The sequence below is a fragment of the Crocodylus porosus genome, unplaced genomic scaffold (assembly GCF_001723895.1).
Source record: "Crocodylus porosus isolate Cpor-Errol unplaced genomic scaffold, CroPor_comp1, whole genome shotgun sequence".
Classification (NCBI taxonomy): Eukaryota; Metazoa; Chordata; order Crocodylia; family Crocodylidae; genus Crocodylus; species Crocodylus porosus.
The window spans coordinates 16,511,931-16,538,658 of record NW_017728951.1 but is presented as its reverse complement, the minus strand read 5'-3'; the positions used below and the strand labels follow the sequence as shown (position 1 = coordinate 16,538,658).

The 26,728-nt window shown below is 42.7% G+C and overlaps 1 protein-coding gene across 2 annotated transcripts in view; it reads left to right on the top strand.

The window, feature by feature from the left end:
* ATRNL1 (attractin like 1) overlaps positions 1-26,728 on the top strand; it is a 969,676-nt gene that overhangs the window by 394,347 nt on the left and 548,601 nt on the right. For both annotated transcript variants that reach the window (XM_019555783.1, XM_019555782.1), the window contains exon 21: positions 23,268-23,320. In XM_019555783.1, the coding sequence (XP_019411328.1) occupies positions 23,268-23,320 (53 nt within the window). The remainder of the gene's footprint in view (positions 1-23,267; positions 23,321-26,728) is intronic.

Sequence of the window (26,728 nt, the reverse complement as noted above, 5' to 3'; positions counted from 1 at the left end):
GCAATCAGGTTTGTCAGGCATGACTTGCCCTTGAATCCTTGCTGACTCTTCCTAATCACCATCTTCTCCTCCTGCTCAGAAATGGATTCCATGACTTTTTTTTTCTGGGGACTGACAAGGCTGCCTGGTCTGTGGTTCCCTTGATCCTCCTCCTTCCCTTTCTTAAAGATGGGCGCTATATTTGCCCTTTTCCAATCATTTGGGACCTCCCCAATTGCCATGAGTTTTAAAAGATAATGGTCAGCAGTTCTGCAATCACATCAGCCAACTCTCAGCACCTTCAGATGCTTTGCATCTCCCCCCATGGAATTGTACACATTCAGCTTTTTTAAAATAGTCCCTAACCTGTGCTTTCACTACTGAGAGCAACTCACCTTCTCCCCAGAGTGAACTGCCCAGTGCAGTAGTCTGAGAGCTGACCTTGCCTGGGAAGACTGAGTTAAAAAAGCCATTAAGTACTTCAGCCTTTTCCCTAATCTGTCAGTAGGTAGTCTCCCCCATTCAGTAAGGGCGAGACACTTTCCCTGACATTCTTCTTGTTGCTAAAAATGTAGCTTGTTCACATTCCCAACATTTCCATTACCAACTCAGTACCCAGGCCTTCTGTCACAGACCAGTTCCCTGATCAAGTCGTACACAATCGCAAGCAGCAACCAGGCGGGTTATAGTGGTATAGGAATGTCAGTTCCTATAAAAGAATTAGAGGCTTCCAATTATGAGTTTTCCAGCACTACAGACTTCCTCAGTACTCTTCCCTGCCTGGCTAGTAGGTAGCACCTCTTTTCCCACAATCTCAGCAAATGCACAGGATGTTCAGGAAAGGTGGCTAGTGTTTCTCATGATATGTATTGGTGGAAAAAAAGAATCAGACTTTTTGGATCTGTGTTTCAAAAAAGCTTTACCCCACAATGTGGTTAAGGAGAGCTTATGAAAGGTTTAAGAAAATTAAATATTCCAAATGTTTTGTCAGGAACTCCCTAACCTGCCATTAATATATATATAGTATAGTTTGAAAATCACATTAGTAGCTCTGATCTTGATCTCCTATCTAGAAGGATGATAGCTTGTCAGTTATTCTGTCTTATATTTTAAAATGCCTATAGTGCTTAAACTTTATATGATAACAAGCAAAAACACAATATTGCTATTACAGCAGAAAAGTTAATTTAGATAACATTGTTCTTTTCTAAAGTTTCTAATTCTGTTTGAGCTAGGAAAAAACACAAATTACATTCTAATTTATTCATAATATTCTCTACGTTTTACACTTAATATTGTTTTATGTAAAACAGTAAAATCTAATATAAGATTTGTCGAGTTATTTGGCCACGGAGAGACTTTACTTTGTACACCAGTGAACATAATTTCCCTCAGTTCTAAGACTTGTTTTGGTTTTGGTCAGGGTTGATTGTCTTTGGAAAGTCTTCATTTTGTGGTAATAAATTCTACATTTAAGTAGCTAAAAAAGTGTTATGGTTATACATTGTAATTTGAAGGAGAAAGGAAAATTGACTTTGTCTTCCCTCAAATTCTGTTCTATTAATTATGAAAATTATAGGCTATATATGTTATCACTGACTACATTTTTCTTAAATTACTTAAAATTTGAAGACAATTTGGTAGGTGTACAATGTGCCTTTATTCTAAGTACTAAACCAAAAACCTAAGAACAATTAAAGATGAATGTGCAGGCCAAAAAGCAAATGAAAATATATATGATCTTTCTTCTGTAACATTTAACTTTCAACATGAAGACCATAAACTGTATTTCTTTGCAGTCATTAGCATTGGTTATCACACACAAAGTATATTAAACAATTGTAATGGAAAATAATGAGCTCTAAGTAATTTCCATGTAAAAATTAATGCAATTTTTAAAGGAAAAAGTTATCCCTTTGTAAAGATCGCTGAATGATCAAATAGATGTTGCATACTAATAGTTGTAGCTCTAATGGAATTGCAGCACAATACTTTGTATTGGGCTGTGCAAAACTTTGGGTGCTGATTTAATTCAACTGAGATTTGATCTGATTCAGCAGCAGACTCTCCAAATCCAAATAGAATCAGGAGACCAATAAAAAGGTCCAAATCAATTCAAAGCTCTCTGAATTAATTTGGAAAAGATTTGGAGAGCTTTGGGGAGATTCAGGTAGTCTCCATTTGCTGCCACAGGGGGCTGGACCCAGACTCTGTGCCAGTAAGTAGGAGGCAGGGGGAAGGAGGTGGGGGAGGGGACCATGAAGGGACCTCTGCTAGGCCCCATCCCCTGCCTGCTCCGCCTGACTGCCCTCCAACCCGTGCCTGCTGTCCCAGCCCCGTCAATGGCTGCCCCACCCGGCTCTTTAAAAAAAGCAAAAATAAAAAAAAAGCCTCACACTCACCGGTTGCTGCAGCCAGGATGCTGGGGATGGGCAGAGCAGCCATTGATGGGGCTGGGAGAGTGGGTGGAGGGTGGGGCCTCATGGCATAGTCTGCCATGCACTGCAGGACACTGGGGGGCAGTGGGATCGCCCCCCTGCCTTGCAGCAGCCGGTGAGCAAAGGGCTTTTTTTTTAAAGAGCCGGGATATTGGGGCTGGGCGGGACAGCCATTGACAGGGCTGGGGGATGGGGCCTGTTTGATTCAGCAGCAGCCAGATCTCTGAATCAGAATCGGCTGAATCGATTTGGGATAATGATTCAAATCACTGAATTGAGTTGCTGTCCCCTGAATCGGCCAAATCCAAATCTGAAGTACTTCTGGTCCACCTCCGAGTCCACTGCTGAGCTTGTAGGGGATATTTATAGCATACCCATTCTGACTTTCAGTTCCTACAAAGAGAGAGCATCTATATGTGAGCATTTCCTGAGCAGTAACTGAAATTACTGCATAGTACAGATGGACATCTACATGTGCACGCTTGTACTGTGCACTTTCTACTCATGCACACCTGTACTGTGTAGTAAATATATTGACTTACACCAACTTGAGTGTAAATGTGATACCTGCATGAAGCAGTTATCAAACTTACGCCCAATTAGTTACTGCGCAGTAATGCACATGTAAATGCATTACTGTGCAGTAGGCCAGGGGGCCTGCTTGTTGGGTCTGTCCAGCCACTAGGGGCCAGCCTGAGCCCAGCCCCAGGGCTTCTGGCTGGCTGCCTCTCCTGGCTTCAGCTTCAGACTAAAGTTCATTTTCAAGGGCTAGCAGCCATGTGGCCAGAGGCTGGATTTCCCCCTGGTGGCCACAGGGACACATGGCAGGCTGCTCTCACCTGGGACTAGTCCTGCTTATTGTGCAGTAACTTAATGCACAGTAAATTTAAGATGGTTTAAATGCACATGCAGACATGCCCAGAGAGCCTCAGAAAATGTAATGCAGCCTGAATTTATCATTCTTGTGGGCACTGGGTTTGAGAAGAGAGAGAGAACCAAACCCTCTTGCAAGTGGACTCATGCATAGATACACATCATGAAGCATGATCTGGACACAGATTTTAGCTATTTTAGATTCTTTCAAAAGTTTTCAAAATGTAGATGATGTTGTTTGAGGTACAATATATTTTTACTTTCCTAATAATGTCTAAGGTATCTTACACTGTTCTATAGTTTCCCATAGGGCCAAATTATGAAATTATTCACTTAGGGAAACCCACTGGAATGAATGTAATCCCTTGACTCTACCTGAGCTAGTCTAGTATTTGTTCCTAGATCCTTGCTAGTGAATCAGCCTGTGAAAAAGGAAAAGAAAACATGAGAAGCATTCTTTTCACTGTTTAGCTAGTGCTTGTTTAGTTCTTCCACATATGGAAGAACGATTCAGTTTATAACTCCAAAATTAGTTTCTTTGATAGCTAATTTAAATTTATTTATATGACCTTGCTCAGATTCCCTTATTTTCACTTGTTGAAGGAGAGATTTTAGTTTTAAATAGGAACACTGTGTAATAGAGAGAGGTAGTTAGCCATGTTAGTCTGAAATTAGACAGAAGGCAGAGGAGAATGGCACCTTGAGCCACCTATAGACTGCAGCAAAGCTGCTCCGATGCACTGTAATTATAATGCGTTGGAGTGGACTCACTGGAGCTGGTAATTAGTACTGCACTCCAGCATCACATATATCAGCATCCCCACACTGAAAAAATGGTGGCAGGGGCACTTTAACTAATACACGTTCAACAAGCTTTAGCTAAAGCACCCCTGCTGCCATTTTTCAGCACAGGGATGCTGATACACGTGACACTCTGGGTGCTTCAATTAGAGTGGCCCTTGGAGCTGCTCTAATTAAAGCACCCCTGCTCCCCCACCTCCCCCCCGGTCTCAGAGCACATCTCCCAGAGCACATCTATAAACAGCCTTGTAGACTAACTTGTTCAGAGAGGCATTCATAGCATCTGATGAAAGAGGCTGTGGCCTACAAAATCTTAGGCCTTTCTGAATGAGTTAGTCTATAAAGTGCCACCCTTTCCTGCCTTCTCTATAGTAGTTATCAAAAGTGCCGCCTTGGAACTAGTGCCCTTACATGTGGTTTGGAAAAAGAGACATATAAAATGAATAAGAGAATTAGACTTAGAGTAATGCTTGGTAATAATTTCCTAGAAATTTTTATTTATTTATTCATTTAAAAACATTGTAGGAATTTATATAACTTGCAGTGCATGTTTGAATGACACCATAAAGGCATTTATTATCACTTACACTTTCCAAACCTTTTATAAATATTTCATCCTGAATCGGTGTTCTGTTTCTCCTGCTGTTTGTTTAATGACAACGTAATACAGTACCCTGGCTTGCTTGGTGTCACATTTTTAATTGTACTATTAGACAAAAATGTTTCTAGCAACACTTTGTCTCTTTCTCTGATTATTATCTTTGATTATGTGTTTGTAAAAACATTGAAACAAAATATTTTCATATTAAGGAAAAAAGCCACTGGAACCCTTCCATTACTCAGTTCTACACCTTATTTAAAAAATTATAAATTCTGGTCTTGTATAGAAAAAAGTTTTGTATGAGGTATGTATAATTATATTTTATAACAGGACAAACTGAAAAGAATTATTTCTGAGGAAGCATTTGTATGTTCCTCAGTTTACAGAGTATGGTCCTTTCCTTTTCCAGACCAAATTTGTAATGGGAAAGACAGACATTGTGTCAGAAGATAAATATTAGAAGGAAATTCAAACTTTCCTCCATAGTGCTTAATCCTCTAAATTCAAGGAATCCTTAAGATCTAAAATGGCTTCTGAGAGCCATGGGAAGGCAAACAACTTTCAACTCAAGATCACTTGCATGCAATTTTCTGCATAATAGTCTCAACAACAGGAATAGAGAAAGATTATTACTGTATTTACTTGAATCTAATACTAGGTGTTTTTTCCATATTGAGCATGGGGAGAAAAGCCCATTGTCTTAGATTCAGGTACAAGGAGAGGGGGCAGCGGCTGCAGTTCTGATGCCACCCCTGAACTCAGGGTCACGTTTAGAGCTTCAGCTACTGCTCCCAGCCTTTACCCCACATTACATTCCACCTGTACTTCTAGCTCCAGCTGGGACCTCTTTCTGGGTAGGGCAGGGAGCATAGGCCACGTGCCTCCTCTGTTCTAAGCCCAGTTGTGGGGCTGGGGTGCCAAGCTGCTGCTGCCACAACAACTGCTGTGTGGGCTGGGGCTGGAGGCAGCATGTGCTTTGTGCTTTCTCCAGCAGCTGGAGTGGCAAGGGGAAGGCAAGCGGTGGAGGTGAGGTACCGGAACGAGGCAGAGAGAGACCCAAGTAGGGGAGCAGATACCAGGGGGAGGCAGTGCTAGGGGGCGGTGGCAAGGGGGAATATGGGTACAGACATATGCCTGAAAGTGGAAGCACTGAGGGGAGGGCTGGGCATCAAGTGATGCAGGCAGGAGGGGGACAAGTAGAAGGAGGGTCAATCATGAGGGGCAGGCATTGGGGGGACAGGTAGGAGGGGGTAAGTGAAGAGGCACGTAGTAGAGGGAACAGGCACTGCTTGGGGGAAGGCAGGGACATCTCTAGGGTACAGCAAATCAGGGCGACTGCCTCTAGCCCTGTGGACCCGGGCAGAGAGGCTGTGGCCCCTCTCATGAGGTCCACCTGGTGCCAGCAGCTCTACCTCATGCCACAGAAAAAGCACAGAGAGTGCCCCCACCCTGAGCACAAAGGAGACCCCAGCCTGTGCCCTGCCTTTGCAGGGATCTCTTGCGCCCTGTGTGATATTATTGCACAGGTTGATTTGCTGCCTCAGGCCCTGCACTCTCCTAGGATTGGCCCTGGGGATAGGAGTTGGGTGTGTGGGCATTGGAGGGGCAGGTGATTGGGGGATACAAGCAGCAAGGGACAGGGATCACACCACTTGCTTCCTCTGGCACCTGCCCCCATACTGCTTTTTGTCCCACTGCAGCAGTGGAGGGGAGGGAAATTTAGGATGACCCCCCCTCCAAATTAGATTTGAGACATGAAAAATAATAACAAATGTGTAAATTTTCCATGTCTAGAATCCAATTTTAGGGGGTCATCTTAAATTTGAAGTTGTCTTAGACTCTGCAGCTGCTGATCCTGCATTTAACAGGAATTTTTTTCCGTATTATGGTATCCCAATTACTAGGGGTGTGTGAAATGGGCTGTATTTGATTTGGATTCAGATTCAGCCTGAATCAGGGGACAGTGATTTGATACGTTGATTTGGATCACTGTTCTGATTCGATTCGGCCTAATCCAAATCTGAAGATTCGATGCTTATTTGGAGAATTAGCAATTTGGCTGTATACACGGCTTTAAATGATTTTTTTCTACACAACTTGAAGTACTAGGCATGGCTCGTAAATGCTGCAATGGTGGGGCAGATGGAGTGTCCCACAGGAGCGCAGGGGGGTCCCTGCATGCTCAGTAATAGACCTGGAAGTGGACCGGAAGTACTTCTGGTCCTCCTCCGAGTCCACTGCTAAGCTTGTAGAGGATACCCCCACATGCCCCCTGGCTCAGTGATCACCTGCAGTGGGACTCTGGGCGCCCCCCCAGACCCAGGAGGCACCAGTTGCTGAGCCGGGGGGCAGGGGAGGGTCCTCCCGTGTGCTCGGTGGCAGCCCTGGAAGTGGACCAGAAGTCTGCTGCTGAGTGCAGTGGGGACCCACCCCCGCACTCCTATGGGATACTCCATCTGCCCCACCATCTCAGTGTTCACAAGCTGTACCTTGAGGTATGTAGGAAAAAACTCCAAGGTAGGAGTTTTCTTCCCAGTCTGTCAGAAATGTAAGTCATGAATATTTTTGTGTGTGGTCATTATGTATGTTGTTGTGGAAGAACAAACACCGATGGAAAGTTGGTGGAAATCCTCTGTTCTGTCTTCCACTGCTGCCACGATAGGTCTGGCAGCTTTTGTTCATCACTGACAAGAGTTCAGAAATTTGTGTCAAGGGATCAGCTGACATGCCATTCATAGAAAAAGTAAACTGACAACTAAAATACTTTTTCTCCAAAGAACTACACTAAGGCTTGGGAAATGTTATTTTCTGAATAAAGAATGAATGGTGACAAACCACTGGTATGTGAAGCCATGTTCTCGAACCCATAAAGTTTCCCTTGAACATTTTTTTTGCTCGGATGGTTCCTGATGATGATACAGTTAATGTAGTTCCTGCACAAAAGAGGAAGCCACTGAATGCTAGAGTTAATGAGGTTTTTAAATCACTTCTTCCCCACTTCCCTTAATTGAATTTTATGTGAGCCCTGGTGCCCCCTGTTTTAAAGTTTTCTCCATTAGTATAGGGTAAAACAACTATGTTTTAAGTGTGGTAACGTGGAAGAACACTTAAAATCTTGTAATGTTGTTTATCTCGCACCTTCCTGAGAGAAACTACATTTCAATGGCATTAGAAAATATGGATACGAATAGCCAATATATGAAGCCTAGACAGTTTTACTTTTTCATTGGTGAGGTTGGCCTATATGAGAGACAGGTTTGCTGGCATAGGCCTTTTCTTGAGAATTAAGTGACTAGGCGACAAATTCATCTACTGAGGAAACACTGTTTTTCTAGGACATAAGTTTATACTCTTAGAAGAAGACACAAATTGCTTTCCTCCTTTTAATAGAAGTCTCATCTGGAACCATAAATTCTTATATTTCCCCCCTACCTTTGGAGTACTGTTAGCTTGAGAGAGATGAAGAACTCTCTGAATATCTAAAGCAGGGGTAGCCTGTAACTGGAAGCAGTTTAGAATAGAGAGGAATGAATAGCTGCGTATGTTCAGTTTCTACATTACCACCAATTGTGTTTGCTTTTAGATCAAAGAACTGAAAAGTGAAGGGGTTACAGAATTTAATATTGATGCAAAAAGTGGATCCAGTGCAGTTGTTTGGCAAAGCCATTAAGAAATGGACCCTCAGATACAATATAGCTTTATTTACATAATTAGATCACAAGGCTGTGTCTCAACATAGAGAAATTTATATTATGGAATTGAAAGAAAAACAGAGTAATGTTTTAGTAATTGTACAAGCCTTCTTTCTGAGGATATCAAAGTATTTCACAAACATTGATTGATTAAATTTTACAATAAGTCTGGGAACAGGATTTTTTTCTATGGCTCCTTAGTATGTGTAACAGGACCCAGTACACACGGCTCCTTTGGGATGCCCTTCCCTATGGCTCTCCTGTTTTGCCTTGATGTGCACCGGACCTGACTGCCTGCCTTCCTCCAGGCACTGGGCTTGTATGCCCCAGAGTCCTGCCCTCTTGGTTCAGGTGAATCCCAAGTCCCTCATAGGTGTTTCTCATTATTTCTGATGGGCAGCCTGCTCCTCCCTGTTGCAGCTTAGCTCTGTTGCTTGCAGCCTTTATCGCATGGCTGCCTGGGAATCTGCCCTATTACCTCAGGTTATTGTGCAGCTGGCCTAATCTCAACCTCCTGCATATCTACACAGCCAAACTAGGGTTGCCAACTCCCCCAGATTCGCTGGGAGTCTACTGGAATTGGCATTGATCTCCCCGTGAATATTGAAAGCAATCTAGGAGATTTTAATAGGATATTTTAAGAAAATGAAATAAATGACATTTTGTCATGTTGGGAAAAAATCTCTCAGAATAGCTTCAGTCAGAGTTGGTAACCCTAAGCCAAACCAGCCTGCTGTGCCATCACCTTCTTAGTAACAGGAGCTCCCTGTTACAGTATGAGATGGTTGAAACTTGCCAAACTGTTATGGTGGTTTGATCTTTGAGAATATTAACAGAAGTTGGAGTATGAGCCAGGCATCAGGCCCCCTTTTGGCTGTAGTACCACCCCTTCCTGAGTTCTTTTATCTGAGCAACTTAGGCAATGCATTCTTGACAAATATGCATTTCTTGACAAAGTTAGCAAAGATAACTCAACTTCCACAGCCAACGCTCAGGATTTTCATTAGATTCTGCTTCCAAAAATCTCTACAGAATTTATCCTGAGTAATTATAAAAATGGGAAAACATCTCCAATCTCCTAAGGTGTACCAAAGAGACTTCTCTGTTGAGACTGACCTAAAGAGATGTCTAATGCAAGCCGTGAGAGTATAAGTTGATAAAGACCACTGAGTACCAGAATGCAGTGTCAGAGAAAAAATTACATTGATATAGATTTTACTTCATTCTACTCAACCCATCCTACACTGTCTGGAGTGATGCTGAGGCCAGCAATAATGAATGATTCCTTGATACTATGGAGGTAGAAGCAATTAACAATTGTATTGTGCATGAGCTCACTGGAGGTCATATGGAAGGCCAAGACAAGATGCATTTAATAAGACCTCATGGCTCTGTAATGCATCTCTGACATAATTTCCAAATCCAAGTAATCCTATATCAAGACCTCTGGATTTTATTCTCTTGTATTCAAGTGTTTGAAACTGACATGTGGACCGTTACTCTAATGATCAGTATATGCTCACTGAGGTGATATGTGTTGGCAAAGGTAGTCAGAGTATGATTTCTGCTGAAGCAAAGTTTACACCTAGATAATTTGTGATCTCAGCATGGAAATTTCTAGTCTTGATGCCTGCATTTCTAGTACCTTATAGGATATGTCTACATTGCAGTGAGTTAAACTTAGATTGACCCAAGTTAAGTTTCAACATATCAGCTTAGATACCACTAGCCAATATGGCTATGTGAAGCGTCGGTCCCTGATTTGGTTCAGCCTGATTTGGTGGCCGACTCTCTGAATCCAAATCGAACTGGGAGACCCTTTAATCTCTCCGAATTGAATCTGAACTCTCTGAATTGATTCGGAAAGAATCGACGATTCAGACATAAACACAACTTTAAATGTTTTTTCTACGTACCTCAAGGTACCAGGTAGCTCATGAATGCTGCTATACTGGGGTAGACTGAGCATCCCACATGAGTGTGGGGGGCTCCCCAGCGCACTCAGCAGCAGACCTGAAAGTGGACTTCTGGGTCTGCTGGGGAGCGCACAGGGCCCCCCCCCACACCCCGCCGGCTCAGTAATCAGCCATGGGGGGACCCTCCCCTGGCTTGGTGACTGGTGCCTCCTGGGTCAGGTGTCACCTGGGGTCCCTCCCTGTGGCTGATTCCTGAGCTGGGGGGATGCAGGGACCCCCCCAGAGTGCTCCCCGGCAGACCTGAAAGTGGACTGGAAGTACTTCTGATCCATTGACCTGTTCACCGCTAAGCACACTGTGGGGGTGGGTGCATGCTCCTGTGGGACATTTCATGCACCCTACCATTGCAGCATTCATGAGCAGTGCCTGTTACCTCGAGGTATGTAGGAAAAAACATTTAAAGCTGTGTCTCTAGCCGAATTGCTGATTCTCTGAATCAGTGTTGAATCTTCAGATTTGGATTCAGCTGAATCGATTCAGGGACAGTGATCCAAATCAGGGAATTGAATCATGTCCCCGATTTGGGCCAAATCCAAATTGAATAGGCCCGTTTCACACACCCCTACTAGCCAAGTGGCAGGTAGGCTGAAAAACCCATCCATGAAGCTATGGATATTTTGGGGCAGGTAGCATTTAGAAGTCATGGCCCTGACTATGGTTCCTATGTGCTGTCATACTGTCACCACTAGTAATATGTGTAGAAGTAAGCTTATGATCAGAATGATAGCAGGAATGCATTATGGGTGCATTGACTGAGATCATACACAGTACTTAATGCAGTGTGGTAAAGGATGGTATTTGAAGTATCAAATGCCTAGAGACCCACGTATTGGTGCTTCCATTAATTAATAAAAAAAGTTTTACAGATGTTTCCATTACGGCTGTTGGGGAGATTTATAGAAGGTGGAAAAATAAACAAGTTATGGCTACCAAGTTCACAAATATAGATTAGGCAAATTAAATACCCATTTGGCTATAACTTCTATTTTGACTTGCAGGAAATAATGAGAAAGAAAATTCAACTGTTTTTAGTTTTTTAAGGATAAACGAGGAATGGGTTAGAGAACAACTGTTAATAGTGGGCAATCTAAATGTTAAATGAGCTTGATGGATTGAATACTTTCTTATTGGAAGAAACCATAGATTCTGTAAGTAATCTGTTAAAAACATTCTCTCATTTATCCTTGGAAATGGGAGCTGTGTCTTTGGAGACATGCCAAAATAGAACTGCTAATTCATTATTACCACTTAAAGCAAATGATCATAGACCTACATCATCTAAAATACCAAATGTAACTCCAGTTTCAAAGATTTGAAACATAAATGTTGCGGATGTAACCAAATGTATGCCTTTGAAAGCAGATACTGTTCTAAGCTGTATATTAGATTTGGGGTGGGACATACAGAAATTACTGTAATAAGTAAAACACATAATGATAGAATTAATTAAGTGAATAGTGCTTTGTAATTGGATCCATATTTCTTGACTTTTACAAAGCAGTAGAAACACTCAATAGATACTATGAAGAGGTTCAAATTACTAGACAGTACTAAACTGAATGGAAGTTTGCATATTTTTATTTGTATATAAACATATTCTTAAACCTATGAATTATTTTTTACACTGCTAAAAAAGAGCATTTAAATAGTATAATTCAGCTAATGATAAAGCAAGCTTTCCTTGATGGTTAATACTAACTGTACCTCAGCTTATGTCCCAAGATATATTATGAGCATACAATGCTTAGAAATATATCAAAATATTTTGTTGCTCTGTATTGCTAAGCTTGGTTTAATATTATGCACAGTACATCATTTGTTCACGCATTATGCCAAAGCAGCTGAAATGGCTAACTGTAAAATTGCATTGTCATATTTCCTTCAGGAATGTTGAAGATCAGTTTTTCAGATATCATTGTTTTCAGATATTAATGTTCTTTAACAACTATATTGAATTTGTCCATGACATTATCATGCAAAATATTTAGTACCAAAAGTCCAGACAGGCTTCTTTCTTATACTTCTTTCAATGTCTTTTTAAACATTAATATCCACAATGGTTTAGATGGACTGAAAGGATATTTTCAGGTTACATAATATTGCTTCTCTGACATAAACAGAAATATATAAGCTAAAGAGAGACGGTATGGAAATATAGGATCTGTATATCCTTGGGGTGGGAGTCAAGGAAGAACCAGTAAATTACAAACCTGTGAAAGGCAATTTGATCTGGTGGATAGGTAAATGAATGAAGAATGAGAAGATGAGCCAGGTGGGAAGGTGATCTCTGGCCTTGTGAAAAACTCTGAAAGCTCAAACAGTTTCTAGCTCTCCATTAGAAACTGAGATTTTTTTAAGATGGGAGACAGACTTTTTTGACTTCCTAAAATTTTTATTTTAGAAATATTAAAAACAAATGATGAAAGTGTAAAGGTATGTGGTCATCTCAGGGGATGAGCATGAAATACTTGTTAGCACCCAAAAAAACAGCATGTCACCAGAGACTGAAACTCCCTCCCCTACATCCTTATGGGGTCACACATGTAGGACCAGTTGTCCACCTTCCATCTTGCAGAGGAAGATGGCTCAGCACAATACAAACTGTTCCACATTTTGTTGCAAGGTGAAGTGTCCAAATTCAAATGTGACACATTCCTGGACCAGGAAGCAGAAGAGTTGGAGGCTGTTGTTGAAACTGGCCCTAGTGAGCTGGTTTCAGTAGCTTTCAGAATTGCCATCTTAGCCTGGCCCATCAGGAAGTTGGTGAGGCAGATCATGCTCCCCTTGGCTGCTTTTTATGGGATAGAGATGATGTACGTAATCAGAGAAGTCAAAGTCCAGCATGCTAAAGAGGGTGCTGGGTAGCAAAGATTGGCTGCAGCTGGGGGCAGTCCAGGAAGGTGTGAAAAGTTTTCTCCGCCATCTCCTTGCACAGATGGCAAGCCACCAATGTCACCAAGTCTAAATAGTGGACAAAAGTTCCTGAAGGCAGGGCCCCATGTAGCAGCCACCACTGGAGGTCGCCAGTTCTTTTAGTGATGGGTAGCTTGTACAGGGTGTGCCAGCCTTGCTCTCGTGTTGCTCCCACTAGGTGCCCCCTTCAAGTCATGTCATGGCAGGCAGTGAGAGACAGAGAGAGACAGGAGCTAGAACATCTAAAAGCCTTGGATAGCTGGAGCATTGCCCTTTGATAGGGGTTCAAGCCCTTCTTCTGCCATGCTCTCGCATGAAGATGAACACCTTAAGCACCAAATGATTGGTGGACAGGTCTCTCAATAATTAACTGTTCTTTTCTTGGGGGTCCCTCTCACAACTGAATGCCACCAAGTTAGAGTCAATTTCTCTGTGTGTTTCTCTGGTCCAATTAATATGTCCTTATGTGACAAGACCTCTGTCCAGGGCAATGTGGCACCTGCTCACTCTGACCCCTTGGGGTGCCCTTCACTATTGCTTTCCTGCCACGTCTTGTTGTTGTTCCCCAGAAAAGTTGGGAGGCTGCCCCAAGGAGTCCAGAGTGAGTCTAGTCCATGTCCATTCTGCCTTCAGCCAATCTGCCACAGCCTTCCCAGCTCCACTCATGTCCTGTGACACCGGATGCCTTAAGGATTGTGTTTGCAGCCTCTGTCTACCTTCATACCATGCCTTGCAGATGTTACAGATTATCGCTTCAGTGGGGAAACTCACCCCCAGTGAAATTTTTGCCCCTTCAGGCTTCAAAACCTTTGACAGGGTTTTGGCCTTCCCAGCTTTGGCCCCCTTTTTCTGGCTGTGCTTCCTTTTTAGCCTAGGTCTGCTGCTCTGGACCTTGACTTTTGGCTGCAAGCCCCAGTCTTACCCCTTTTGGTAAACAGCACCGTTTTGTTTCGACTTCCATTTCACCATTTCTAAGGGACAGTGTTTCAATTCACTATTTTGAAGCACTATTTTGTTTCACTATTTTGAAGTTTCATGTCACCGAAACTTTCTTTGGTGTTTTGATGTTTTGCCCATAGGCTGTAATGGGGAATCATAAAAATGCCTATAACTTTGTCATTTCTTGCTTGATTTAGATGAAAATTGCCGGGATGGTAGCCCTTTCTGAGGGCATGAAACCCGTCAAGGTTCAAATATATAGGTGCAGTGGTTTCTGGGAAACTGTACATCAAACTGTTCAAAGCAAAACCCACATCACTTTCTGGCAGCAGCAACCTACTGTCATCCTGTGCGCAGATCTGGGGGCTCGTGCCCCATGGGGGGCCTGTGAAGCTGTGCCGGACTCTTCCAGGGGGGCACAGCCCATGCCAAGTGCCAGGAATACTGGTACTGGTGCTGGTGCTGGCGCTGGCCCCAGCCGGCTGCAACAGCTGGCTATCATCCTTCATGCAGATTCGGGGCCCTACACCCCCCAGGAAGAGTCCAGCACAGGACTGCAGCTCTCCTGGGGGGTACAGGCCCCCAGATCTGCATGTAGGATGACATCATGCTGCTGCTGCCAGCTGCAGCCAGTGTCAGCACTGGGTTCTTCCCGGCGCTCAGTACAGGCTGCGCCGGGCAGAGTCGGGTGTTGGCGCTGGCCCCAGTCAGCAGCAGCAGTGTGCTGTCATCGTATATGCAGATCTAGGGCCCCGCACCCTACAGAAGGATTCTGGCACAGTCCCGCAGACCTCCTGGGGGGTGCAGGCCCCTGGATTGTACGTGGGATGACAGTAGGCTGTCGCTCCTGCTGACAGCAGGCCCGCACCCCCTGTGAGACTCTCAGGAAGTGATCAGAGTGCTGGGGGAAGTAATCAGAGAGCTGGGGAATCAAACTGGGACCTAGATGTTAATATCAAAGCAGTCCTTCCCCCCACTTCCCCTCCCTCTCCTTAGTTTCTGTTTAGCTGCAAGCAAGCCTGGCTTTAAAACTTGAAATGTTTCAAAACTTTTGAAACACTTAGAGGGCCTTCATTTCATTTCAAAACTGTTTTGAAGCTTTTTGTTTCATTTCACTGTTTTGAGCTCAAAATGCATTGAAACAGCTTCAAAACAAAACACCCGTCAAAATTTTGCATAGTCCTAGTTTCTTGCCCCATTCTTGCCTTTTCTGGGTTCTGGGTTCCCTCTGGCTCTGGCCAGGCCAGTGACCTCCCCGGTGAAAGGCAAGTATGGGGTAGCTCCTAACCCCAGCCACACATTCCTGGTGGGTGAGATTGAGCAGGGGGAGCCCAGACTAACTGAGAGTACTGAGGCAGGGCCCAGGTTGGTAGAGGGACCTGTGGTAGCACCCAGACTCTGTGGTGGAGGTCTGAAGCTGCGTATAGGAGCCAGCTTGAAGCTCCAGAGGGATGGGGCCCTGAGCCTTGGGGAGCTATTAAGGAAGCTCCCAAGGCCATGGGTAAAGGGATTGCCCAGGGAGGGCTCGGGGACAGGGGCTTGGAGTCCTGGTCCCAGGGAAGGGATTGGAGCCCCGAGGTGTGTGTTTGTGGGCTTGAAGCCCAGTGTGTGGGGTCTGTGGCGTGTGTGTGTGTGTGTGTGTAAAGACAGAACCCAGTGCTAGCTAGCTGCAGGAAACATCTGCAAGGCATGGGATCAATAAGGGCAGGTCCAAGTCATATATGTAGGCCCTTGACATCAGGACAGATAAATGGGCAGCCTCCCCAGCCTGATTAACATTGAATAATTAGTAACATTGAGGCATGGCAGGAGAGGAGGCAGGCGGCTGACCCTAAGACAAGTGGTTGGGCCTATGTTTAGACCGGCCCTGGGACGTCCAAGTGTTACACATCCCTCCACGGTGTTTCACCTTTGTCTTCAGTGTGTTTAGCACCTGCCATGGTCTCTTGGGCTACCCTCCCTCCTGAGAGCTCTGTCCCTTGTGAGGAACCAGCCCTGTCTTTTTCTAGGCATTGATCTTTAGGTGTCTTGGAGCACTGTCCCTTAGGTTAGGTGACTCTGTAGCCCTGGCACAGACATTCCTCTTTAGGCCTAACAGGAAGCTTGTTCTTCCTGGTTGCAGCTTAATTTGTTCCAGCTGCCTGTTATTTCTACAGCCCAGTTAGCCTGCTGTGCCTTTCCCTATCTAGTAACAGGAGCCTTTAGTTTCCTGTTATACCTGACTTAGTGAGATGGAACAACCCCAACAGCTCTGCCTTGCTGATTTAGAAGGTATATTCTTCAGAATAAGGATGATCTCTCCATGTATATCTAAAGACACCTTAGCAAATTGGGACCTCTAGACACTATTGTAATACAAACAATTAAAAAAGCATCATGAATTAAAGTACTGTGTGATCGAGAAATGAAGAATCAAAAATAAAAGGATAAAAGAACAGTTAAATAAAAGAATGGGTAAATAATGCCATAATTAATAATAGGCAGTATGGATTAGTGAAAGGAGAGTGTCACTAAAAATAAAGAGAGATTGAAGAAAATGGGGATGAGTCTTTAAAATCGTTACTATTGCTGAACAAAGATGATAGACTATACTTTGCTGATGTGAAATGCAATAGTCTCTGAATAGTCTTCTGTCACTGAATTATTTTCTATAATTAAATTTTTCAGCGAAACCTGTAGAATTAGCTGCTTCTCCATTTCACTGGAGGGGTTATTTGGATGATGTTGTGTGACTACAGAACACTGTTGTCTACAAGAGGCTTGGCAAAGGTGTGACAGATTCCAAGATATGCAGCATTACATTTAAAGGCATGGACTGAAACAGCACAGGAAAAATGTGCAGTACAACAACTAGCTGATGGTTAGCATTGGAGTGAGTTTGCAAATATTGTTAAATAAACAAATGCTTCCTAGACTAAGTCACCTTAACATAAGCAGTCTAAAAATGTCAAGACTTCTCAGTTTTAGAAAAGTGTTGATTAAGTTAAACTTTGTCACTCAAAAATGTTAAATCTAGTCATTTCAGTTCAAGAAAGTTCCAAACTTCATAACCTAGAATTGTTTTCTTTTCCTGTTTTATAAAGGACGTTTTTGTATTCATGTATAAAAAGTACTATTTTCTGCATACTGCCTATTTGGTAATATTCCCATTCTTTCTGAGAAACATCAAAGGGACAGAGCAATGGGAAATATCCTATTATCTCACAATAACTTGCATTGTATCATTATGGTGTGTGATATGATATATGTTCATGCTGCTGTAATAGGCAACATTGAACAATTTTAACAACAGCTAAAGAAATGGAGATGCTTTAAAATTCTTCATTTAAAAACATAAATGGATCATTGTTCCTTAACTTTTCTTTCAAAATTACCCATTTAAAGATGCTTTTGGACAGCTCAGTATTGTTTTATAAGGCTTATCTGTTCAGGCTCTGATACCACAGTTTGTAAAATCAAGTTGCGTAAAGTGTTTTGTATTCTTTGGCTAAAAGGTGTTGCCTGCAGTCATGTTGCTTTTAATCATCCTCCTTCTCCAATATCTGATGCAGCACCAGTCTCTCTTTTCCAAATTCTATAGATGACACTCCAGGGTGGATTGTATTCCAGCTATTATTATATGAGTCTAAGTGCAGCCTTACTCCGCTCTGAACTACCTAGGCTGGGAGTACTGGGACTGTGTTGGGTGAAAGACTGGAAATTGGGTATAGAGCACAGAGGAGGAGACTAGAACTGCCATGGTAAGGAGAAAGGGATTGAGCTGAAAAGGCTCTGAAGAAGAGTTTAGGACTGTATAAACAAAGACAATAAGACTGAGACAAGGAGCCAGGTGGAGACACAATAGGAGGAGGACAGAGGGCAGAAGAAATCAAACTGGGGGGAAGATGCAGCAAAGTCTGTGCCACTAAATGTTCTCCCCTCCAGAGACTGGGATGAACCCAAGCTTGAATATTTTGCCTTCAAAAACAGGTTTGAATAGTGTACAGTATGAGCCATGGTGTCCCACATTAAATAATGAAGATAAAATATTTCACGACTGTTCATTCAGGCAGTACCACCCATCTCGTGAATTTAATGAAGCAGGGATCCTGTGGAAATGGTCATATTGTTAGAGACTTCAACCCCAGTAGAAATCGCCAGTGTAAAGGTCCTCATTCATTTTTTTCCCAAAGGAAAAATGCTGCATCCAAGAGGAAGATCTGCCAGGTCCATACCAGGAAGATCTCCGTTGCAAGAGAATTTCTCTCAATAGAAGGAATGCCTGTTTGCTCACCACTTCCATGCCTGGGAAGAGTTTGCAGCAGTTTTCCCTGTGTGTTCCCCAGACTGCGTTGGGGTGCAGGGGGAGGGCTGGTGGGTGGCATTGCCCTGCTGTTCCTTCTCCTCCTGGAGCCTGGGAGAGAAAAAGCGTGAAGGGGAAGAGCAGCCATCCACTGCTGCCTGTACATTCTCCAATATGGGCAACAGTCAGGAGGCGTTGCCCCACTGCTCCTTCCCCTCCCAGAGACCGGGAGTGGACTAACAAAGCAGTGCTCCTTGTGCCACCCCGGACCGGGGGGTCCCCAGTCTGGGGAAGGAATGGGAAGACTTTCTGCACTACTTCATTATCTGTGGGGACTAGGGGAGTGAAGCAGCTGCTGATCTCTGGACCTTTCCCAGACCAGGATCACAGTGTCCCTGGCCTGGGAAAGGTGAGGAGAGTAGTGGGGGGGGGCACCTACAGGCTGAACTGCCTGTCCCACTCCCTCTCCTGGAATGATTTCTATTACAGTTTTCACAGAAATTTCCACAACTAGAAAGGGGAGCACCTGTTTATACCCTGTGTCCATGCACAAGGATGCTGAATTAAAATTGCCCATTTAACCTGAATTCTGGCATTTCCTAAGTTTTGACTGCATGCCTTACCAACCATAGTAAGAGCATACGTATGTAATAAAAATACATATGCTAGAAGCCATACTAAGCGGTAACTGAGAACAGGAATAAAATGTAGCATTACATGTTTTGAATGCTTTGTGTCATGTAATATTTCCACTGCTAATTAGGAAGTTATTTCATGTTTAGAAGGAAACAATTTTCCTTATATTGTAATCTGTAACAGTTCTTTCAGAGTAATGAGTACTATGCTCTTGTCTAATGGTAAACAGGAATGCTGTCTGGAGAGTTTAAGACAAACAAAACTCTAAAGAGCTGTGCTAATTCAATGGAAGAATCAAATTATGTTTAAAATGCCATAAACGAGTACTCGCATTTATGATGCTTTCTTTCCTAAAGACCCAGTGGAATCCTTTGGCCTATTTTTGAATAAAATGAACACAATTACAACCAAATATTAGAGTGGGAGCTATTAAGGAGATCAACAGCAAAGCAGAATTGAGAAAATTGAACCTTAAATTTTTCTCTTAGGAGTTAATCTGTGGCAAGTCTAGTATACTCCAGGTTCAGCAAACTGTGATGATACAACATCTAAGCTGAACAGCTTTTTCAATATTATTCCAAAATAAAATGAATCTAATGCAACATTTTCTACCAGCCAGTTTCCTGAAGAGTGCATGCAATAAATACAGGAAACCCCCGCCATTTGTGGGGGATACTTTCTAGGGATTCCTGCAAATGGGGGAATCTGTGAATATGATCATGAACGGCAGTGGGAATGTGGTGGCACTGGGAGCGCGGTGGTGGCGAGCATGCAGCTCCCGCAAACACCACTTGCACTGTTGGTGCCGGTGGGGAGCACGGCGAGAGCATGCGGGGAGAGAGCGTGCGCAAGGAGAGAGCATGGATTTGAATATTCGCACCACGAATATTCAAAACTGCAAATCACAAATCCACAAATGGCGAGGGTTTCCTGTAACAAAGTCACAGTAACTGACTGATCCTGACCTACCCATATGGAAAGCTTCTGTAGGTTTTAATAGACAATTATAGGATTTCTCTTTGTTTTATGAACATCCGATCAAGTAAGTAGAAAATTGTAACTCTGCTAGAAAAAACTAAGAGAGAAGTAATGATTAAATGATACAGTGTTTTGGAGTCATTTTGTATGACCCAGTTAATTTAATTCAATTATTGTGAAATGTGTAGCTGTTCTCTAAGGATTATACAGCTGAGGAAGGCACTGACAATTTAGTCACTGATATACCTTGCCATATGCAGAATGACTATTGTACCATCTGGTGCAGTAGTGGAAGAGGCTACCCCAAGAAATTAAGCAACAACAGGCTGGTTGCAAGATCCTTAGACTCCATAGAGTCAGTTTCATGATAACAGGGTGATTATTTGTCATGTTTTTTCCTCTTTATTATTATTTTATTAATAATTTTTTTTATTGACCCCAAAATGAGCGTGGCACAACAGCATGTGATGAACGGGGGCAAGGGAAGACATGGAATAAGACATTAGTAGTGGCAATAAGAACCCATGGATATGTAGTAAAGGAAGCTTTGTATCTTAAGGGTTCCAGTTTTAATTCCCCTACTTCTGATTGGTGAGATGCTACAGGGAATTTTTCAAGGATGGATTTGAATAACATAAGCTGGATGGCTTAAAGGAGAGGTTTAGACAGAGATACTTTGTCCTCAAGTTTAACAAAATAAGCACCCTGTGTGGTATGCAGGAGTGGTATTTAATTTTGTCTACTTAAAGGGTTATATTGGATGTAGGTCTAATGCAGTCATACAGTGCAATGGAGAGTAGAAATGCAGTTTTTAATAGTTTCTTTCCTAGTTGTGTTAGCAACTCCCAAATGCTCTCTCCAGAGTATAGGCACTGTGCCTAAGATGTTACTCTCAGGAGGAGGTGGATAGGGACCATGTGGTTAGTGAAACAGTGTAGGTTAAGCCCTGACACCCTATTCTCAGTCCAGCTGAGCACAGCAGGTTAGACTCTAGGGAGGGATTTGCCCTGAAAAGTGTCTGCTGTCTCCTTGAGATAGTAGCTTAAAGGCATTACTCTGCGTTTTATGCATTCCAAGAAAAATCTGTTTCTCAAGATGTATTTGGGTATTGATTGGGCATGTTTGAGTATATGTAAACATAAATGTTAAGCCAAAGAATATTAATAAAAGTTTTAACATCCTGTTTGTTGTTTATATCCTACCTCTCTACAGTATGCAAACTACACACTGCCCACATTGCTGCTGTTCTGAGAAGCTAGTTGTACAAAACATAAGCAGGAAGTAAAAATAGTTGCAATTTACAGCAGATGCATCCAACAGAATGTGAATTCTGAAAATATTTTTAAAGTAATCAAACATTTTCTGCTTCCAGAGATTTTTTCTTAACACTTAACAAATTTTTAAAGTTTTTTTTATTAGTTTGCTATACTGCCTTTTGGTTTTAAACTGGGGGGGCTTGGGGTTTTTTTTATTTTGTTTTGGTTCACTGTATTATACAGGATAACAAACAACAATCATGTAGCATATTATTGCTGTAGAACATGTTTTGTAAGGAAACTCACAAAGCAAAACAGACTAGATCATGCAGTTATCATCAGGGATTGGGGTTTTCAATCTACTGTGGGAAAATCAGATTTCCTCATTTTAAGGAGAAAAATGCAGATTTTCTCCTTTAAAGGAGAAAAATATAGGAAATGGCAGGTTTCCCTATGAAGGTTGACAGAGTTCCAGCCTGCAAGGGGTTGGGGGAAGCCAGAGGAGGGTTATCAGGGGGAGGAGCCATGTGCATGTGGCAGCATGGAAAGTAACTCCTGTAGCTCTCCACAGGTAAGTTGGGGGTAGGGGGTGTTGAGGCCCCCATAGGGAGGGACGGAGGGAGGGGGTTGGGCAAGGGTGGGGCTGGTGCCCAGCCAGGATGGTGCATGGGGCCTAGTGCTTGGGGTCCAGGGCCAAGGCAGGAATGTGCAGCTGCAGGGCCCAGCTGGGGAGCAGGATGGAGCTGCAGGCTGCTTCTCTGGGGAGCAGCAGGAGACTGGCTCCCAGCTCTGTGCATATTCCCAGAGGGAACATGGGGGGCATATGCCCCCCCAGATTTGTGCATGGGGTGGGGGTGGATGTGGGCTGAGTGGTGTGGTCTCAAGGCTTTCCACTCTGCTACCCTTCCCCTGGGGGCCTCTGTGGTCCAGTGGGTGAGACCTAGTGCAGCAGGGCGGATCATGGTGGGGAGGCTTGGTACCACTACCAGGAGCCCTGCATTGCCAGCAGGGCGGCGGGGGAGGGGGCAGAGGGCTTCAGGTCATGAGTAAGGGGCACCCCAGCAGAGGTGGGAAGGCTGTGTCTTGGGTGAAGGGCACTGGCAGGGCCAGGGGGCTGTGGTTTGGGAGTGAGGGGCACCAGTAAGGCTGGGGAGGGATGGGAGGCTGTCAGTGGGGAGTAAGGGGCACCAGTAGGACCAAGGGGCTGTGGGTTGGGAGTGAGGAGCACCAGCAGAGCCAGAGGGCTTTGGGTTGGGAGTGAGAGTCACCGGCAAGGCCCAGGGGGTTGTGGGTTGGGAGTGAGGGGGAGCTGGACCTGTGTTTTGGTTAGCAGGGTGGGGGTAGGGGGTAGGACACAGGAGGAGATTTGGTTTTTCCACGATAAACTGAAAATCAAACACCAAAATTTATAGGTATTTAGAATTTATTTTATTATAGTAATTGAGGCTTCCAAATTGTTTTAAAATTGTAAATATATTAATAAAACTTTGCGTTCAACTGTTAGCTATTTTTATAGTGGCATTTCATTTTAATCACAGAACAACATGGATTTTAGGGGGGTGTGAGGTGTTAATCAGAGAATTTACATTTTTTTAAACAGAGAAAATCAGGATCCTTGGTTATTATAGAGCTTTAGAATTCACAGATAAACTTATTGGGATAGACTGTTCATTCCAGTTCTCAAATTGCCTATTAAGTTAAATATAAATAATTCATACATATAGGAAAAAGTATAGAATTTGTTCTGAATTACCTTATTTCAAATACCTTAAACATTTACTTATCCTCACTTTTTAATAATAAAGTTATGTTCTTTCATGCTTAGAAAAAATGTTCATTCTAAAATTGCTTTCAGACTATAAAATGTATTTATTAGTAACACCGAAAATTTTTATTTCTGCAGCTGTGACTCTGAAAACAGGTACCTTGGAAATCCACTCAGGGGAACATGTTACTGTGAGTAATTAAACATTTCATTTTACTCTAATTTCACAAGTAAGCTGTAAATGTAATACAATAGATTTGTAATTCCTCCATAAAGCAAACCTAGAAAGAGCCAGGACTTGTGATAGGGTGGCCAGAAGTCCAACTGTGCCACACTCTGAGAGCATCTACCTGTGCTATTGATGTGCCTGAATAAACTCTGGCACAGTCCTCATTCGAGCTGGAGTACTAGGGCTTCACTAAGCATCAGGATGGGGAAGTGCTAAGGGCACCTACTGGGGGGGCTTAGATGTCTCTATACTAATGCTTGGAGCACGGGGAACAAACAGGAGGAACTTGCACTCCTGCTTGCAAACAAATAATTCGACCTGGTTGGGCTAATAGAAACCTGATGGGACCCTACCCACAACTGGGCAGTGGGCATTGAGGGCTACAGGCTGTGTAGACAGGATAGAGTGGGGGAAAAAAGCAGGGGGTGAGGGGGGCATTGCTCTCTATCCACTCATGTAAGTTTCTAACCTGTTACACGACCTTGACCTACCACAGGAGGTAAATGGTCCCACTAGGGGAAATGCCTTCTAGACTTGGTGCTGGCCACAGGGGATGACTTGGTGAGAGATCTGCAGGTACAAGGTAACCTAGGGGATAGTGACCACCTATTCATAGAGTTCACTATCCGGCGAAAGGTGGGGAAGATAACTGGTAGGGCTGAAGTGCTAGACTTCAGGAAGGCCAACCTCAACAAGCTCAGGAGATTAGTTGGGGAGGGACTGTCAGGCAAAAGCATTGGAGAGTTGGGAGTCCAGGAAGGGTGGGCATTTCTCAAGGGACTAATCCTGCAGGCACAGAAAGGGACCATCCCAGTATACATCAAGGCAGAGTAAAAGAGCAAAGAAACCCTCTTGGTTGAGCAGGTAGCTCCACACTGTAGCACCCTTGTGTCCCAATCAGCCCCAGTTATTGTCTGCATGTGCGCTGTAGCACACTAACTGTGCCATAGGATAGTACTTGTCAGGCAGTACTATCCTATGGCAGAGTTAATTAGTTTACTGTGGCCTAATAGCACCACACATGCAAATAATGACACTTTATTCCAGAGCTAATTAGTCAACACCACAGTAAAGGGCATGTGTAGATGCGACCACTGAAAAAGTATGCCACGTATGTTGAAATCTCATGTTGATTAGCTAGTTGTAACACAAGTGTCTGTCCTAGATAAGTATTACCCTTTGCAGGAATGATCTGGATTGAAGCCTCCAGGTGCTACCACAATATACTGTAAATGTTTATCAGTGATGGCAAAGGGAGACCAGGCTTCATGTCACGGGCTATTCTACATACTCTCACAGAGGCTGGTTGGGCCATGAGGGTGCTTCAGTGCGGGGTTAAGCGGCAGGCAGCCCCCACATTAAGGCATCTTGTTCCCCAGCCAGCCCCATCAGCATCTACACATTCATTGTGGCAGAGTAAATAACTCCACCGTAGGATGGTACTTGTCTGTCAGTGCTATCCTGCAGCGGAGTTAATTAGTTTGCTCCATCCAAATACAATTGCACACGTAGATGGCGTCACTTTCACTGTAGAGTTAATTGGGCAACTCTGCAGTAAACATCTCATACAGACATGCCCTCTGTCATAATCTGGTCCAATTATTAATGATTTACCCCACCTTAATTTAAATTTTAATAGAATTGCCTCTGAATACATGCCAAGACAAATGGTTTTGCTACTTAGTTTCCTTTAATCTTTGACCATGCTTTTGCAATGTAGATATTGAAAGCCTTTGAAGGTCTTGCTTCGTAATGACTATGGCATACAATATCTAATAAATAAATGTTATTTATTTGTTTTATTAATTTCACTTTACACCTTGAAGAGGGCATAAAATTGCAAGGCAAATAATATTTGTCATCCACTAGGTTGAGACACAAGTTCGCTTCTTGGAAATTATTAAAGTGAATCATACTTTCAACAGAAACGCCCAAGCTCAAGTGTAAAATCTCTCAGCTGAGGTTAATTCTTAAATACCAGGTTTCCAGAGTACTCATAGTAGCATTTACATTTTTTATATAAAGACCTAATTGAAAACATGCTGTAAAAATCAGTCCTACATTTATTCTTAATCAAACATAAAAAATTGCAAACAAGTATTATATACCCAACAAAAATTGTTCTTATTTCAAAAATAGAAATTCCAGTAGTTACAGAGCTGGCCTTCTGTATCCACTCATTTGATTTAATTATATGAAGAACACCTGAGAAGTTGCACCATTTTAAAAAATACTATCAGCGTATCAATCTATACTGTGCATATGTTTTGGGTGGTGGGTGTAAACATTTGTTTTGTCTTTTAAAGCTAAATGCTATTACATTTAAGAGAGAGGAAATAAATGACAGTAATAAGATTTGCAGACTTCAGAAACCTCCAAAGAGAGACCTTATTCTTTCACTATGCTGTAGACCTATAAATCTTATCTGAGACAAACTCTGCTATATCCAAGATAGCCTTTCACCTCTAACTCACTAGTTTTATTTGTCTTTTGTCAGGTTTTAAAATATTTTAAAGATATTGTAGCTTTGCATTGATGAGTCTTTGAATACTTTGAATAATTTAAATGCATGAAAATATTTCCAAAGTTATCCAGTCTGATAGTAATGAGGGGCCTGTAAGGTCTTAAATTAACTAGATGCTTTGTTCTTACAGCTAATGGCTGCATTATGCTAGGGGAAAAATAAATGTGTTCCTATTAATTTGTGTATAACTAAGTGCTGTATGATTCCCATGACAACTGTGTATTAGAAAAGTAGATAATTTTATGAGTGACATTTTTTGGGGGGAAAAAAAACTATACATTTTAACATGAAGAAATTCTGAGAGCTCTTATCTAAATAAATTGGCTTAATGTTTTAAATAACACTTTCACTTGGATGGTCATTTGGAATAATATGAGGTTTTATTTGTTTTAGCAGATATGTATTTGGTTGGTACTTCTATATGTTCCATTTGTTGTTTTCTGAGATTCCAGAGCAGCATAAACATTTTCTCTTTAAGGGCCATGTTTTTCTTTGGCTCATTTCTGCAGCAATGAGGCATTCCTGCTGCTTACATCACAAGACTAAGTAGTGTTCAGCAGTGAAATAAATACCTTATTAATTCACATACCACACTCACTTTCTTCCCGAAAATTAGCAATTGAAATTTTGTGCGTATATCTTAAATAAAGAGACTGATTCTGAATGGTTTAGTTAAAAGTGAAAATTTTTTTTTCCCCTTCATTCAAAAAGAAGGTCCATGTCTTATTTGAGGGTATGTGATACACGAATAAATACAGTATTGGTCAAAGACAGCTAACTATGAGCTATAAGCAGCATGGGCTTGTAAAGAATCACAGGCGACTGGTGGGGGGGGGTTCGTGGGGG